The 16,193-nt window shown below is 38.5% G+C and overlaps 1 protein-coding gene across 10 annotated transcripts in view; it reads right to left on the bottom strand.

Moving 5' to 3' along the window:
• The window catches only part of LOC135112532 (peptidyl-glycine alpha-amidating monooxygenase B-like), a 35,187-nt gene that overhangs the window by 6,956 nt on the left and 12,038 nt on the right, over nucleotides 1-16,193 (bottom strand). For 3 of the 10 annotated variants that reach the window (XM_064026964.1, XM_064026967.1, XM_064026963.1), the window contains exons 2-18: nucleotides 13,160-13,386; nucleotides 12,464-12,618; nucleotides 11,708-11,920; nucleotides 11,440-11,507; nucleotides 10,753-10,880; nucleotides 10,297-10,447; nucleotides 9,572-9,765; nucleotides 9,008-9,089; nucleotides 7,965-8,069; nucleotides 6,994-7,152; nucleotides 6,198-6,432; nucleotides 5,745-5,876; nucleotides 4,967-5,139; nucleotides 4,296-4,499; nucleotides 3,692-3,807; nucleotides 2,889-2,985; nucleotides 149-232 (exon numbers count right to left, since the gene is read on the bottom strand). In XM_064026964.1, the coding sequence (XP_063883034.1) occupies nucleotides 149-232; nucleotides 2,889-2,985; nucleotides 3,692-3,807; nucleotides 4,296-4,499; nucleotides 4,967-5,139; nucleotides 5,745-5,876; nucleotides 6,198-6,432; nucleotides 6,994-7,152; nucleotides 7,965-8,069; nucleotides 9,008-9,089; nucleotides 9,572-9,765; nucleotides 10,297-10,447; nucleotides 10,753-10,880; nucleotides 11,440-11,507; nucleotides 11,708-11,920; nucleotides 12,464-12,618; nucleotides 13,160-13,318 (2,455 nt within the window). In that variant the 5' untranslated portion in view covers nucleotides 13,319-13,386. Of the gene's footprint in view, nucleotides 1-148; nucleotides 233-738; nucleotides 2,246-2,271; nucleotides 2,551-2,888; nucleotides 2,986-3,691; nucleotides 3,808-4,295; nucleotides 4,500-4,966; nucleotides 5,140-5,744; nucleotides 5,877-6,197; nucleotides 6,433-6,993; nucleotides 7,153-7,964; nucleotides 8,070-9,007; nucleotides 9,090-9,571; nucleotides 9,766-10,296; nucleotides 10,448-10,752; nucleotides 10,881-11,439; nucleotides 11,508-11,707; nucleotides 11,921-12,463; nucleotides 12,619-13,159; nucleotides 13,387-14,171; nucleotides 14,263-14,498; nucleotides 14,596-16,193 lie in introns of those variants that run through there. The other 7 variants (XM_064026969.1, XM_064026968.1, XM_064026966.1 and 4 more) reach the window with 6 other exon arrangements.

The following is a 16,193-nucleotide window of genomic DNA, read 5'->3' as shown; positions in this document are numbered from 1 at the left end:
GTTCTATCTATCTATCTATATACCAGTATGGCAATCCTTCATGGGGTGACCCAGACAAAGCACCACACACCCATACACACATTATTCACACTCATATTAAAAGTCAAGGGTAAGGAAAGATAAGAGTAAATGTGTTATTTAAACTCACTATCAATTCTTTCTTCTGCTTTCACCAGCACTGGGCTTAACTTAGTCACATTGGTGGGCTTCACTTGCATCTTGATCCCTGAGTCTGAAAAAGTAAAGTAAAACAACTAATATTATGCTAGGTAAAACAAGATTGTTCATATTTAGTTAAGTCAGGTAAACTTACTGCTCAATGCACTTTAGTCATGTGTCCAAATAAACATCAACCATTTTTGAAAGGCAAACCTAACTGTCTCTTCCCAAGAAAGTTAGTTAGAAAACATTTTTTAAGAGGTAAGTCAATTTAATTCCAAGGATGTTTTGAGAGTCATGTCCTGAGAGTAAAGTCATAGGAAGATGGAAAAAAAAAAAAAAGGTAGAGAATTCCAGAGTTTACCAGTGAAAAGGATGAATGAGTGAAGATGCTGGCTAACTCTTACATTAGTATTTACTCTGAACAGCAAGTATGAAAATTGTTTTTCATAACTACTCAAAAATGTCAGTAATATTATGTCAGAGTCATCTTACCTTCAGAATGTTGCAAAAAGGATGTAATGGTCTGATGCTCTTCACAGAGTCAGTCAGGTAATTTTTAGTAGTCATAGTCAAATCATTGTATATTTTCTTTATTATATTTTAACTAATCTCTTTGGTCACATATTCATCAGAACAGCACAATGTTCTTATACTACTACTACTACTACTACTACTACTACTACTACTACTTCTTCTTCTTCTTCTTTACAACAAAATAACATACAATACAGTAATGCCATTCATACAACACAGTAAAGTCACATTTTTTCCATAGTCATTGTGCCTCTCAAAAAGCAACAGTGAAGTGTAGCAGTCAAGTCAAACAGAATCTCAACAGTCAGTCACTACTGATTATCTCCAGACATTCTGCAGCATCAATATGAACACAGAAGTGGATATACTGTACTATTCTAAATAAACACAACTACTTCATAAATACTGTAATGAGAGAATAATAAATATTTTTGGAATTGTGGTAGTGATAGTACACAGTACAAACCAAAACTTTCATCCTGTGTATTATCACAACCAAAATCCCAAAACTTTTATCCTGTGTGTTATCACAACCAAAATCCCAGTCACCTGTCCTAACAATACAATAAATACTTGAATAAATACTCTTGATATACCTGAGAGCGTGACATAAAACACTTCCAGTGCATTGGAACAACCACATATGCACACAAACACACACACACACACACACACACACACACACACACACACACACACACACACACACACACAGGAAGATAGGACTACTAGCTTTTGTTCCTGCCAGGTTACAAGATCACTCCTCAGCTTACACTCTGTACCTATTCACTGCTACACCATGAGAGAAGACAGACAAATTCTATTTCCATCTGGCTGAGGACTCAAACCATAGATTTCTTAAAGTGTGAGCCAACCATGTTGGCCACAACATCACAGGGTTTCTTATAGCATAAATAATCTTGCTTAAATGCATATTATGTTAACTTCTGTTCACAATTCATAATACTGGTGAACTGATGAAACCTACTGGAAAGATGAATTCATTGCAGACCTCTGTATCACTGAAAATTCAACCATATACTGGAGGAATCAGTAGGTTGATGGAATTCAACTCCAAACTGACAATGAATGCTCCATTTATACCTCTCCCAACCCAACCAACAAGAATCCAAGCTAACAATGAATGCTTGGCGTTACCATCAAAATGGGTTACAGTATACCTGGCACCACCATCAAGAATTGGGTTATGGTGACAGGTTTGTCTGAATAATCTATTGGTTTTAGGTTGAAAGTAGCTAAGACATGGTCTATGTCACTCCTTGGATCAGGGGGAACCTTCCTACCAAATTTCATCTGTGAAAAGCAGACACACCCACTCAGAGACAGACAGACAGACAGTGTGTTTTATTATAAAAAATATATAAATGATTAAACAAAATATTATGGCATAGTATTTGCCAAACCAAGAATACACAGGCACTGACTTAAATATGATGGATTCAGAACTTATTAAGAATTGAGGTTAAAAAACTGGTGATGCGCTGTAAGAGGGAAGGTCTTGGGGCCTTGCGGGGGGGAGAGCCGTTCTCTGAGACACAACACACAGGACACTCATTAGTCACAACAGCCTCACTCCCTTGTACACACTTATTATGTCACTATTCATGCAATACACACGCACACACACACACACACACACACACACACACACACACACACACACACACACACACACACACACTTTATTTATGTGTGTGTGAATGTCATGACTTTCAAAATTGTATTATAAACTTTTACCACAACATTTCATAAGTCTAAAGAGAACTGCAGCAAGCAAGTGATTATATTTAAATCAATAAACAATAAAAACTAAGGATTGAACCTGTCGACGTTCTGAAATAAAATATGACATGAAAATTACTATTACGTAGTAGTGGAATTAATAAAGTAAAAATCTTGCTATAAAAGTCTACTGTTTGCTGACATGCTATAAGCCAATCTTCAGACCAGGATATAAAAACAATAGCTACATTAAATTAGCTTATGCTGGGCTGTGTTAACTTAGCTTGGCTTAAATTAGTCTACATTGGATGATGTTAGTGTAAGTCAAACTTCAAATCAAGATATAAAAAGAATGGTTATGTTAGGTAAGCTTGTGTTAAGTTGTATCACCTTAGCATAAGTTTAATTAAATTAGTGCAAGCCAGACATTGGAGCTTACTGTCACTTACTGTTCACAAACTTCCACACATTGTTTGGCCCAATCTCAGCCACATACACTTCACGGCCATCAGTGGAGACCACCACATCATGAGGGTTGCTCAGACCCTGCAGAGATTAACACTGTATCATGTATTTGTTGATTTGGAGGCAGGCAGTACAGGAAGCTGCATGAAGGGAGATCAAGGTTAAAAGAACAGGGAGATCAAGATAAGTAAATATAGATACATCTTGGAGTCTTTTTATTAAGTTAATGAAAAAGATAATATTAAATTTATAGTGATTATCTATGTTACTGTATATATTTCTTGAGCTCATAATGGAGAAAAATTTGTGTGAAAATATGCTATTACTCGTATGTTATGTGAGGGTTGTTGCTGAGAGGTGACCATGATGTAATGGTTAGCATATGTGCCTGGCAAGTGAAAGGTCCTGGGTTTGATCCCCAGGCAGTGTCTGCATTTTCTGGTTAGCCCCATACTCCAATATATCAAATAAATTTACATGTGGGCTTTTAGAGATTTTATGGTATATAGATATATATTTGCATACGTTATCAAAATATAAAAGACATTATAAATAGATGAATAGATACACTGATAGACAGAGAGATGATGGGGCTATGGTAGGACAGGGATGCTGGTTAACTCTCACATTACTCTAGAAGACAGAATTATAACAGAGAGAAAGAAAAATACAAAACGAGAGTCCTACAGTTTACAAGTGAGAGAAATTAAAGACAGGAAGTTCTGGTTGACTCCTGCATCACTGAGAGGGACACAGTACAGGCAAAGAGGATGGTCATCATTATTACCTCATTCTTTGGGCTGAAGGCTCCAAGAAGTTCACCTGATGTGTAGTCCACTTCATACACCTTAAGCTTCTGTGTGCCTAGTAATGATGGCCCATTGACAGCAAAGATCTTTCCACCTGGAAACAGATACGTGTCTTTGCTAATTTATTTACTAATCAAACTAAAGACATATAGATGGATGGGTAGATATATAGACAGATGGATAGATAGATACATGAATAAAATTGTAGATAGATAAACAGATACACAGGTAGATAGATAGATGTAATTCTAATATACAATTTCACATTTAAAAAAACATATTCACAAAACTGAAGAAATTACAGCGAGCAGCAAGAAGATTTGTACTAAATCTCACAGAAGAAAAATTAGAAAAGTTAATGTTAATATAATGAACCTTAAACTCCACTGTAAACAAAAAGATAAATAAGATAAATATTTTTTCCCTCTCTTTTCTTGTCCTGTTTTCTTGCAGAAGAGACAAATGATAAGAAAAAATGAAAGGGCAAGGGAAAATGTGCTGAAAATCACACTATTTCATTAACTTTTCATGAGACTGACTGCTACACTATTTCAATACCCCCTAAGACATTCACTGACTCACCATTAGCAGGACTGTAGGAGACGGAGAAGAGGCGCTTCCCCCAAGCATCAAACTTGAACTGTCTGGCAAACTTCCCAAGAGTGGTGGTGAAGCATTGCACTCTGCCATTCTCCCGGTCAGCCACACACACCTCCCCCTCATTGTCAGCCAATGTGAGGGCGTGGGGGATGCTGAAAGTCCCAGGTGCAGGCAAACTACTCAGGTCTGAAGAGAATGCAGATTACTTAGTCCTGTGTGAATGTATGCAAATTATTTAGTTGTGTGTTTTGAAATTAATATACATATTCAAGACCTGTGCCTTTAAATGCTTAGTTCTTTCAGCAGGAGTGTTTTCAAAGGCCACAGAGATGATAAATTAGGTTCTCATGGATGGCTTTTTTATTCTAGTTTTGTATTAGAGATGTAGAACTCTTGTTAAACTATCAATGGAATCTTATAAACACTCAAAAATTCCTATGATTTCCACTACAGCCTGTTAAAAGTAATTGAGATACAGGACAGAAAATTAACAAAATATCTTTCTTGGTTCACTTTCAAAGCTACCAAACCACAGGAATGAAATACAGCACACAAAATAAACAAAAATATCTTTCTTTTGTTCACTTTCAAAACTGTACCAACACATAGAATATCAGAATCCAAAGCACAACTGAGAGAGAAAATCAACTCACCAAAATAGTTATACTTGCTTTGCTTTCCAAACTGGTATAGTATTTTCCCATCAGCTGAATACTTAATGATTCGGGCATTGCAGTAACCATCGGAAACAAAGAATTCACCACTGGTCATCACTGCCACTCCTGTTGGCTTGCAGAAGTGTGTGTCATCGTTTCCTGGCTCAAACCTGGTCAAGTGGAGACATGCCTGCTAAGTAGTGTTACAAGTATTACAGGTACAACTGGGAAAATTCTAACCTGGTATAAGAAATAATGAAAAAAAGGAAACTGTTGAGCTATTTTGACAACTTTGGAGAAGTGTGTGTCATCATTTCCTGGCTCAAACCTGGTCAAGTGGAGACATGCCTGCTAAGTAGTGTTACAAGTATTACAGGTACAACTGGGATAACTCTAACCTGGTATAAGAAATACATGAAAAAAAGGAAAACTGGTGAGCTATTTTGACAACATAGGGAAAGTGTTACTGCTGAGTTATTAGGGAACTTTAAAAGAAGATTAGACAGATTTACTTATCCTCACCAGCATATTATCACCTCACCTTGCCCCAAGAGAGAGAGAGACAATGTTTCTGTGAGGGTCAAGGCAGTGTAGAATGTATGAAGAAAGGGAAAAAAATTAATTATTCCAGTATGTTATCACCTCACCTTGTACCAAGAGAGAGAGAGAGAGAGAGAGAGAGAGAGAGAGAAAGCTTCTGTGAGGGTGAAGGAAGAGCAGGGAGGACTCAGGGATGGAAAAAAAAATAATTCCTACCAGTACATTATCATCTCACCTTGTACCAAGAGTGAGCAGGGGTTGTCCATTGCCATAGCCAGCAGGGAACTTGAAGACTTGGTGCATGCCAACATCGGTCACCCAGATGTTGTCATTCTTGTCCAGCGTGAGGCCATGTGGGACAAAGAAGCTGTGTGTGGCACAAAACACTTTGTCACACTTCCAATTATGAATTAAGACACAAAATCCTCATCATTCACACACTTCTACTATACTAAATAATAATATCTCAAAGGTGCAAAGTACTAAACACTTCACACTAATAAAGTAATAAATAAAATCATTATTACTAAGAGATTAACAAAAAGATCATTATTACTACAACAAGCAATAATGTATCACATAATACAGTAATAAATCAAATCTTTATTACTTACAGTCCTACATATTATACTGAACAGTAATAATGTCAAAGGAACATCATACACAGTACTTAATTGATCACACTTACAACTTCTCCCCCCACTTGTTGATGATGTGTCCAGTGTCCTTCCTGAGGTGCAGCAGTGTAGGACTCTTGATGGGGTCAGTCGTGTCCCTCAGGGTGTTGCTCCTGAAGGTGGCGCCATCCCAGGATTTCTCCCCCCTATGGAACACCACCACATCCCCAGCAGAGTCCAGCGCCACAGCCACCACCTGCCCGTATGGCACCTCCTCCTGGCCCCAGTCTGATGCTGTATTGAATGCTGGGAGATGGAGGGGGTTATAGAAGGGTAAAATATTAATACTCAGTGCACTGTGATACATATACATGATTTGTATCTCCCTTCTGATTTGACACTACATCCTGATTACAGAGTGTATCTAACTTGTCCAACATTCCTACTATTATTACTACTACTGATACACAAATATATTCCATGTACCACCCTATTTGAGAATTAATTTCCTGCTGTTTCATTATATTATTGCTACTACTACTATTACTACTACTACTGCTAATGATCCACAAGGCTATTCCATCTGCCTTTCTACCTGGTAACCAATCTCTTGCTATATCCTTTCCAAATTTAACCTTACCAAACTTGAACCCACTAACTCTCATCCTGTCTGATATTTAAACCTGGGGAACTTACCTTCATCCCTTTATTCTCTCCCTTATTATTCACCTAATACCTTATAACTTATCTTCATCCCCTTCATTCTCTCTCTTAAGCTTATCATTCAATCCACATTCTCTTTGTTCTGTCCCTTAATGTTATAACTCACTGCCCTCCATCCCCTTCTTTTCCTCCCTCAACACTCACCTAGTATCTTGAGCTGCTTGGCTTTGCGGGAAGCCTCCATGAGTGCTGGTCTGGGAGTGTCAGCTGGCGCCTTCCACCTCTGAAGGACCTGCTGGGGCTGAGGGTAGTTGGTGGCATCCTCATACTCATAACCTCCAGGCTTGGCTGGGTACCTGTTGTCTGTTGAAGGTGGATCATGTATAAATGGACTTTGAAATGGTGTACTCCTATCAAGATTATTAAATATACAAATTTTGTATAGGCTTTTGGTTGTCTGTTGAGGATGGGTGATGTAGGAATGGACTTTGAAATGCTGTGCTCTCCTTAAGATTATTTGCTAAGGTTCTTGGTTGTCTGTTGAGGGTGGGTGATGCAGAAATAGAGCTTGAAATGCTGTACTGTCTTTAAGAGCAACAAGAAAAACAGCAAAGTGGTCATCTGAGTCTACAGAAGGAAAGAATGAGAAAATGCAGACAAGATCTTGAAACAAAATGCATTCAGTGCTAGTGAGATTAGAAAAATTTTAACAGAAACAACTGTAGAGAACAATAATGATGGAAATAATAATAGTAATAGAAATAACAAAAATATATATATAATAAATAAATAAAATAAATAAATAAATAAATAAATATATAAACAAAATAAATAAAAAAAAAAAAAATAATAGCAGCAGCAGCAGCAACAGCAACATTGGCAACAAGTGCAATGACAATAACTACAACAACAGCAATAGTGATGACTGAAATGACAACAATGATATCAACAACAACAGTAGCAGCAGAAACAAGACCAACATTACTACTACTATAACAACAATGGCAGCAGCAGTAACAATAATAACAACAAAAATAGTAGCAGAAGAAACAACAATAATAATAATAATAATAATAATAATAATAATAATAATAATAATAATAATAATAAGACAACAACAGCAGGAGCAACAAGAGGTACACAGGTACAGGCAGAGTGGCAGCATCACCGCCTACCTCTGTACCCTCCATCACTAATCCGCTCAGCCTCCAGGCCAAGAGGCGGCTGTCTGTTACGCTTGCGGTAGTCATCCATGTAATCGTAATAGGGACTCTCATAACCTGCCAATGCAAACAACATGGTCTCTTTCTACCTGCATGTCTTTCATCTGTGTATGATAGTAAGACTTCCCTAACCTGTCAGTACAATACAAACAAAATGGTCTCTTCCTTTCATCTATAAATCATTGTAAGGATTCTCATAACCTGCCAGTCTAACACAATACAACATGGTGTCTCTATAACTGCGTTAATTTAAGGACAATCTCTACTATTAGTCTTTTTTCACTGCTTGATACAATATTTAACACTTCCAGCACTGCAGATAAACTTGTGGTGGTGAAGCAAAAGAAGAGTGTGGTTGTAGGAATAAAGAAAGTCTCTCTACCTGTATATTTTAATCTTTTCACTGCTCAGTATGATATCTAATACTTCCAGCACTGTGAAAAAAGTTGTGGTGGTGCAAAAGAAAAGCAAAGGCATTGTAAAGATAAATATAGTCTCTTTTATAATTACAAAGCAAGTTGTGGTTTCTGTAGAAATTAAATAGATGTTCAGGTTATATGGAAAGAAGGGAAGAATGTGTCAGCAGCAGTGGAAAGGTTAAATGTTTTGTTTTGTATTTCATTTCTTCAGTGATTTATTTCTTAAGTACACTTCCCCCCCTTCTATCAACTCTTACTTTAGTATAATTCATAAACTAATAAGGATGCAGCTGTACTTTTTATATCAATCATTCAAACATCTCCAAATTCTCAACTTTTCTTGTCTTCTCTCTTTAAGTATTCAGCCTCCCTGCAAGTAACATTACTACTACTACTACTACCACAATCACCACCACCACTACTACCATTGCTACTTCTACTACTACTACTACTACTACTACTACTACTACTACTATTACTACTGTATATTAATTATCAATAACCAAGATCTGGAACTATAGGCATAACTGTCTCTTCCAAAAGATCATGAGTATATATATGAGTAAGATTACTTACCCTGAAGATACTGATGAGTATGTCCTTTCTTTTCTACTTTGATTGGCTCATCCTTGCTAATAGAATACTCAAATGGATGCTCCTGAAAAAGATAAGAACTATTTCAGAAGACACTCCAGACAAATACTCAAAATGGGGTTCAGAAATTCTAATACTAAAAAAATTCCTGCAGTAGGAGTTGGGAAGATGGAGATAAGAAGTAAGGAACAGGATGTTGGGGAGGTTAGATGTAGGAGTTGAGAGGTAGGTGTTGAAAATGAGCAGAGAGGAGTTCTGAGTTGATACTTGGGAGTTACAAGGAAAGAGGCTTGAGTTATGTGAGGGTTATGTGAGAGATCCAGAGGTAGGAGTTCAGAGTAAGGAGTTGGGAGCTAAACAAAAAGGAGCCTTGACTTAAGAGGGTAGATAGATTACAAATCCTACCTTCTAATTCTTACAACCTTCACTTCAACTCCCTCTGTCTTAATTACTCCATCCAGTCTCTCACCACAGGAGACATAATAGGGCAAAGTTAGACCAGATTAAGACCCAAGAATCCTGATGAACCAAAACCTTTATTCTAACCTTATGCAAATTCTGCCCCTTGGCATGTTCCTCCAGTAAGGGGTTGGGAGGCAGAGGCACATCATTGTCAGGGGGAAGGTTGTGGGTGATAATTGGGTAAGTCTCCCAGCCACACGATGAGAACTCGGAGCCCAGGCTTGGATCAGTGTAGTACATCAGATAGAGGTTGCACATCTCGTCAGCAGCAGTACTCCCTGTGTGTGGAAGTGTGGCCATTTTATTCATTATTCTAGTGTATTTCTAAGAGTTTGAGAGTGTCTTGATATCTCTCTCTCTTGAAGGATTTAGGTTATAGGTAATAGGAAATACTGAGTCAGGCAGAGAGTTCCAGAGTTACTGGCACAAGTGTGTTTGAAATTCCTTATAGAAAATAATGTCCCTTAACCTCACTCAGATCCTATGCACTATAAAAAGTAAACATATGGCATAGTAAAACTAGATAAATAAAAAAAAAGTTTAACTTGTAAGTAGCAGGAAATACATAGAATTAGGCAGAGCATTCCAGAGTTTTCTGGTTAATAAATAGTATTAACGTTTCTGAACTGCATTTGTGGCTTACCCCACTGTGAGAACCTCGGCCTTAACTCTCAGTTACCTGGATTTAAACCTTGTGGTGTTTGTTATATAAAGAATTAGTGCAGTTCCTGCGTAACCTCTGCCTTCCCTTAAAGGTAAGGAGGAGGGTTACAACACATTCTCTCCCCTATCACAGCACACTGCCTCACCTATCATAGTGTGTCTGGAGCGGCCGGTGGAGTTCCAGGTGCAGCGTGCGTGGAGGATGTCCGAGGTCTTTGCAAAATGTGTCTTATTCATGGGATAGAATGCCTGGGGCCAATGTGGGTTCCCCTTTGCTATCTCTATGTACTCATTTTTCTGAAAGCAATGGGGCAAGATTGGATAAGACACAGGGAGGCTGGAAGTGATAATATATATAGAGGATGAGGGAGAATAGGAATGTTGGATGTTACAGAGATATGGATATGAAGGTGAATGCTGTCTGGAAGTGATGCTGGAGAGAATGAGAGACTTTGAGGATTAGTAAAAGTTATAGGAAGATAGAAGGAGGAGGAGAAGATGGAAATGACTTGCTGTGGTGTAAAAAGGATAGCCAGTGATGACAGTACCAGGGGAAAAGATGCACAAGGAAAGAGGAGGAGGAGGAGATGGTGCTGACTTACCGTGGTGTCAAACAGGTAGCCGGTGATGACAGTACCAAGAACGTGTGCATGGACTCGGTAGGCAAACAAGTTGATGTCTGTTGGTATACCACTGTCCGCCAAAAGACAATTCATGTCGGCGTGGGTTTCTGAAATATTAACCAAAATCACTCTGCCGCTACCACTATTACCATTACTGTTACCAAACTGTTACTGCATCTATGCCTTTCAACACTTGACTTCTGATTATAAGATGCTCACCTTCACTAATTCTGGATCACCCTTTTCTGATATTACTCTTTAAGGAATGGTGTCATCAGTGGGCATTTTTTTATGCCTTTTTGTTGTCCTAGGCCAGATCAAATCCCTCTTTTATCTACCTTTCTATATACCAGACTGGCAATCCAACATGGGATGGCCCAGACAAAGCACCACACACTCACACACACACATCATTCACACTCTTAGACTTGTGGACCACCCTGCTACACTCCAAAGGTCCTTAACATGTATTTATGCCCTCCCTGAAAAAAAGCAATAGCTGTTGTTGATGCTTTCCTCTTCTTTCATGCTGTAATTACACTTTCTCAAACATTACTATACTGAGATACATTTATATCTTCTCTCCTAAACAAGAGTAGCTATGCACTACATCTTTCTCTTCCCTCACACTGCAGATTTGATTGACAGAAGATCAAATAGACTCACTTGGGGTATTAGGAGGAATGACAGTGTTGCCAGCTACCAGAAGGTATATTCCAGCCTTATACTTTTGTCTGTAAGGTAAAAAGAAAACATTATAGATTATTGGACTATATTCTCAAAAATATGGTGATAGATAAATAGATACATACATCCATACATACATACATACATACATACATACATACATATATACATACAAACATACACTTATACATAAATAGATAGATGGATACACAAGAACTACAGAATAATTTGTCAAATACTGCCTTACTTCTGCGTGGTCAGCTCCATCTGCAGGCCTGAGTGGTCCTTGACTCCCTCCGGCAGAGCCTTGGCATAGTGGATCTGCAGTGTAAGGAAGCGAATGCCTGTCTGGCCACCGATCCTGAAGCCAACACCCTCGGGTAGGCTGGTGGTGGGGGCATTCTTGGCCCACGCATACATGATGCGGCTGTTCTGACACACTCCATGATGCCCACAGTCCCTGCAAACAACATATGGAATAGAATACAAGGAGCAGCTGTAAACATTGTCTCTAATTATATGAAGAGAGGCTGGAGAAATTAACGCACTCCGTGAAAACAACAGCTGGGAAATAAAAGATAAGAAGCTGTTGTTGTTTTGTCATGTGAAGGAAGGTTGAATAAATTGAGTTTCTGACACATTCCATGGTGGCCATGGTCCTTGCAAACTGCACACATGGAACAAAATACAAGATACAAGATGGCTAAAATTAAAGAAAATGCAAAACTCAGAGGCAGTGTGTGTATGGTATGGTATGTTACTTGACTGTTGATAATGAATATACACACTACATAATTATCCTTTACACAAGAAGAATACTGGCCAAGGGCAACAAAATATTATATATAAAAAAAGTCCATTGAGGTACCAGCTTGTAAAGAGAGAGAGAGAGAGAGAGAGAGAGAAAAAAAAAACAAGGGCTAAAGAAGTATCTTGAGATCTCTCATTAAAAGAGTAAGAGTTCAAGTCACAGGGTACCTAACAATATCAATGTAGACTGTACCAGAATCCTCCCTCCAGGTTCTGTTGCAGGACGTCTGAGCAGCCGAAGAGCAGCATATGGTGAGCGCGGTTGGCCGAGGCAAGTGGGTCAAACCTCACCACCCACTCCTCCACTGAGTCATTGAGCCTCATCGCTGTGCACAGGTAAGCCTCATCCTGCAGGGGAGGGAGGGGGATGGGCTGACTCTCTCTCTCTCTCTCTCTCTCTTATAAACCCCATTTCAGGAAAGACAGGAAGAAGGGTTAGGGAAAACAGCAAAAATCAATATCTAAATAAGTGAATGATTGTATGAATGAATAAGCCAATATGAAAAGACAAAATCTAATCACCATCTTCAGTGTGATCTCTCTCTCTCTCTCTCTCTCTCTCTCTCTCTCTCTCTCTCTCTCTCTCTCTCTCTCTCTCTCTCTCTCTCTCTCAGGCAAGAAGAGAAAGATCAGAGAAAACTAATGCCTCAATAAGTGAGTCAGTGTATGAATAAATAAACCACCTTCATAGTGACCCATCTCTCTCTCTCTCTCTCTCTCTCTCTCTCTCTCTCTCTCTCTCTCTCTCTCTCTCTCTCTCTCTCTCTCTCTCTCTCTCTCATTCAGGAAAGGCAAAGGACATAGACAACAAGACAATAACAAATCCTACACAAGTCAGTCAATGTTTGCATGAATACAAACAGACAAAGCCAACACAGGCTCCACTCACCTCCTTGGGCGTGATTCCTGGCATTGTAAAATTCCTGTAGTAAGTCTGTGTTCTGCTGTGTGCTGCTGCCCCAGGGAATGCCGGCACCACCACCACCACCACCAGCGCCACCCCTAACAGGGCAAGGCAGCTGGGTCCCCATGGCCCTTGCATACTCATGTTGCCTCTGCTGCTGCTACTTCTGCTGCTGCTGCTGCTGCTTTCTGTGCTGATCTTCCTGCTAAAACCTGAGAGGAGATAAATATGATGTTAGTACTTATATTACTGCTGTTAATGGTTTTCTCCTAACATTTCTCCACTGAAAGAAAGCATTCATACTCTTCCCATCAAATAACAGTAGTTGTTGTACATTTCAGCTTTCTCAGTGAGGATAATTCTTCTGTAATACATTATAATGAGTGCAGAGTAATGTAATATTAACTATAAATCATGAACATACTTTCCTCCTTTCTTAATGTATTTAATTTCTATATAATTAATATACATAAGTGAAATCAAACAATGCTGGCGCAATATTAATTATAAATCACGTAGTTCTTTCCTCTCTTACTGCATTTAATTTTTAAGTAGTTTTTGTATACATGTAATGAAGTGAAATCAAACAGCTTAGGAGGGACATCATGCTCCATCACTTGCAAATCCTTCCTAGTTCCTTGAGAGAGAGAGAGAGAGAGAGAGAGAGAGAGAGAGAGAGAGAGAGAGAGAGAGACTTTGGGGTCACAGCCACCACCTCGGGGAACACCAGCCAAGAAACAGGTGTCAGTGAAGATTAGATTAGATATTATGAATACTTCCCTTCATGGACTATCTGTCTGTTGCATGAACCTTTTTCCTCAAACAAGATATATTACTACGTTGGTTTTATTATTATTATTATTATTATTGTTATTATTATTATTATTATTATTATTATTATTATTATTATCATTATTATTATTATTATTATTATTATTATTATTATTTATTCATTCATTTTCAGCCATGAATTGTATGTCAAGGCATGAATTATTACTTTGTGCTTATTTTCATTCTCATCGGTCTGTGTGACTGCTCGGTACTAAGAGACACTCTCCTGCCACATATATTTATTGTCTTTCACGTGTGGTGTTTCTGAAAAAAAAAAGGTGGTTATCTGTGTGGTTTACTGAGAATAACTCGAACAATGAAGGGTTTTCTGGCGTACAATTATTCCTTTTTTTTTTTTTTTTTTGCTTAACAAATATAACAAATACTCGTATACTTAATCAACGACACACAGCCAACAAAGCAATAACATGTCAATAGGCCAGTTCCGACTGCACGCTGCCCTCCACAACTTAAAAAAAAATAAATAACGAACGGAACAAGCGGAACTGCAATGTCACGTTAGGACACAGGCGGCGGTACGCGAACCCATATGACACCACGCCCACGCTGCTATCCTGCTTCCCGCACCACCCGGAGACTGACTGAGGCGGCTTTCAAGCTGACCACTGGCTGACATAACACTAGTAGCACTTGAAAGATGAGCTTGTAGTGAAAGAGTTGCTCGATAAAGAAATAAAATAAGACTTTTACTACGCGCGGTTACAAGCACCACTTTTCAGCACGTACTTGAGGGATATGTTTATAGTTAAGGAGCTGCTAATGATGTTATAGTAAAGAGAACACAACACGAGACTTCATTTGCGCGGTTTAAATAAGTACCACTCTTCAGTTACAAGTACCAGGACATAATTACATTACGCTAAGCCTGCTATAGCTTCTCTCTTCGTAGCTGCTGACTCACGCACGCACAAATGGACGTGGATTACCCGTAACCCAACTCCCCTCTTGAGTCCGGAGCAGAAGAGAGGACCAAGGAAGGAAAGGAGGAAAAAAAATATTTATAACTAAGAAACATAAGTGGACTGACTGATAAGAAGTAGGAAACAATTCTAGCGCCCTCATATCTAAGTAGGAATAAGAAGGGGACGAGGAAAACTATCAATAACAAGGAAATTATACAACTCTTGCTCTTATCATCCCATTTCTGTCTTTTTAAGAGAGGAGCACGAAAGGAAAAGAGGAAAATTTATCAGTAACAAGGAAATAATACCATTCTTGTGCCCTATTACGTAGAAAGAACGGCAGAAATTGAAATGATTGAGAGTAAATGCATGAGTGTAGTTGATGCGGAGTGTTGAGAGGCGATAGAAGTGCAAGAATGTACGAGAGAAAGGAAGGACACGAGGATGAGGGAATTAGAGAAAGCATAGGAGAAATACAAAGCCTGGAATAAATGGAAGTCAGTGCATTAGTATGTGAGAGACAGGAAATGGAGGAAAATGATAAGATATTGATCGAAGCATAAAAAAAGAGAGAGAATACAAGGACGAAGATAAATGAAGGACAGAGTGAAATATAGGAAAGAGAAGAGAAAAGAATGAAATGATTAGAATAAAAAGAAAAAAAAGATAGGAATAAATAGGAATAAATAGAGGACACAGCGCGAAAGTATGTCAGAGGAAGGAAAGGCAGGGGAAGGAAAGGATTAGACCAAACAAGGATCGAGGGAATGCGAGAACAATAAACGAAGGAGAACTGACAAAAAAAAAAAAAGTGACATGGGATAAAAGTCGATAAAACCACACGAAAATAAGCAAACCTACAGCTGAAAAAAAAAAAAAACACACACACGGGATTAAGGGAGACATTCCAGTGCTAGGAGGAGGAAGAAGAAGAAAAAAAATACTGAGAAAGAAGAGCCATTTTGTGAAAGAGAGAGAGAGAAAGAAAAAAAAAAGAAACAAAGATACAAGTGAAAGGAAAAATAGTAGGAAAGTAGAAACATAATAAGGAAGAGGAGGAGGAGAAGGATAAGAAAAGAATAAAGAATGAGAAGAACAAGAAGGCGGAAGAAGAGGTATAGGAGGAGGAGGAGAGAAAACAAGAAAATTAAGAAAGAAAAATGAGAAGGAACGAGACAAGAGTATTAGGAAAGAAGGAAGAAGGAAGAGGAAGAGGAGGCGGTAGAGAAGGAAGAGGAGGTTATGAATGGAAGACCACGTGAGAT

This window comes from Scylla paramamosain, chromosome 24, assembly GCF_035594125.1.
Source record: "Scylla paramamosain isolate STU-SP2022 chromosome 24, ASM3559412v1, whole genome shotgun sequence".
Taxonomy (NCBI): domain Eukaryota; kingdom Metazoa; phylum Arthropoda; class Malacostraca; order Decapoda; family Portunidae; genus Scylla; species Scylla paramamosain.
Note: the sequence above shows the minus strand (reverse complement) of the source record. Positions and strands in the feature narration are given on the sequence as shown.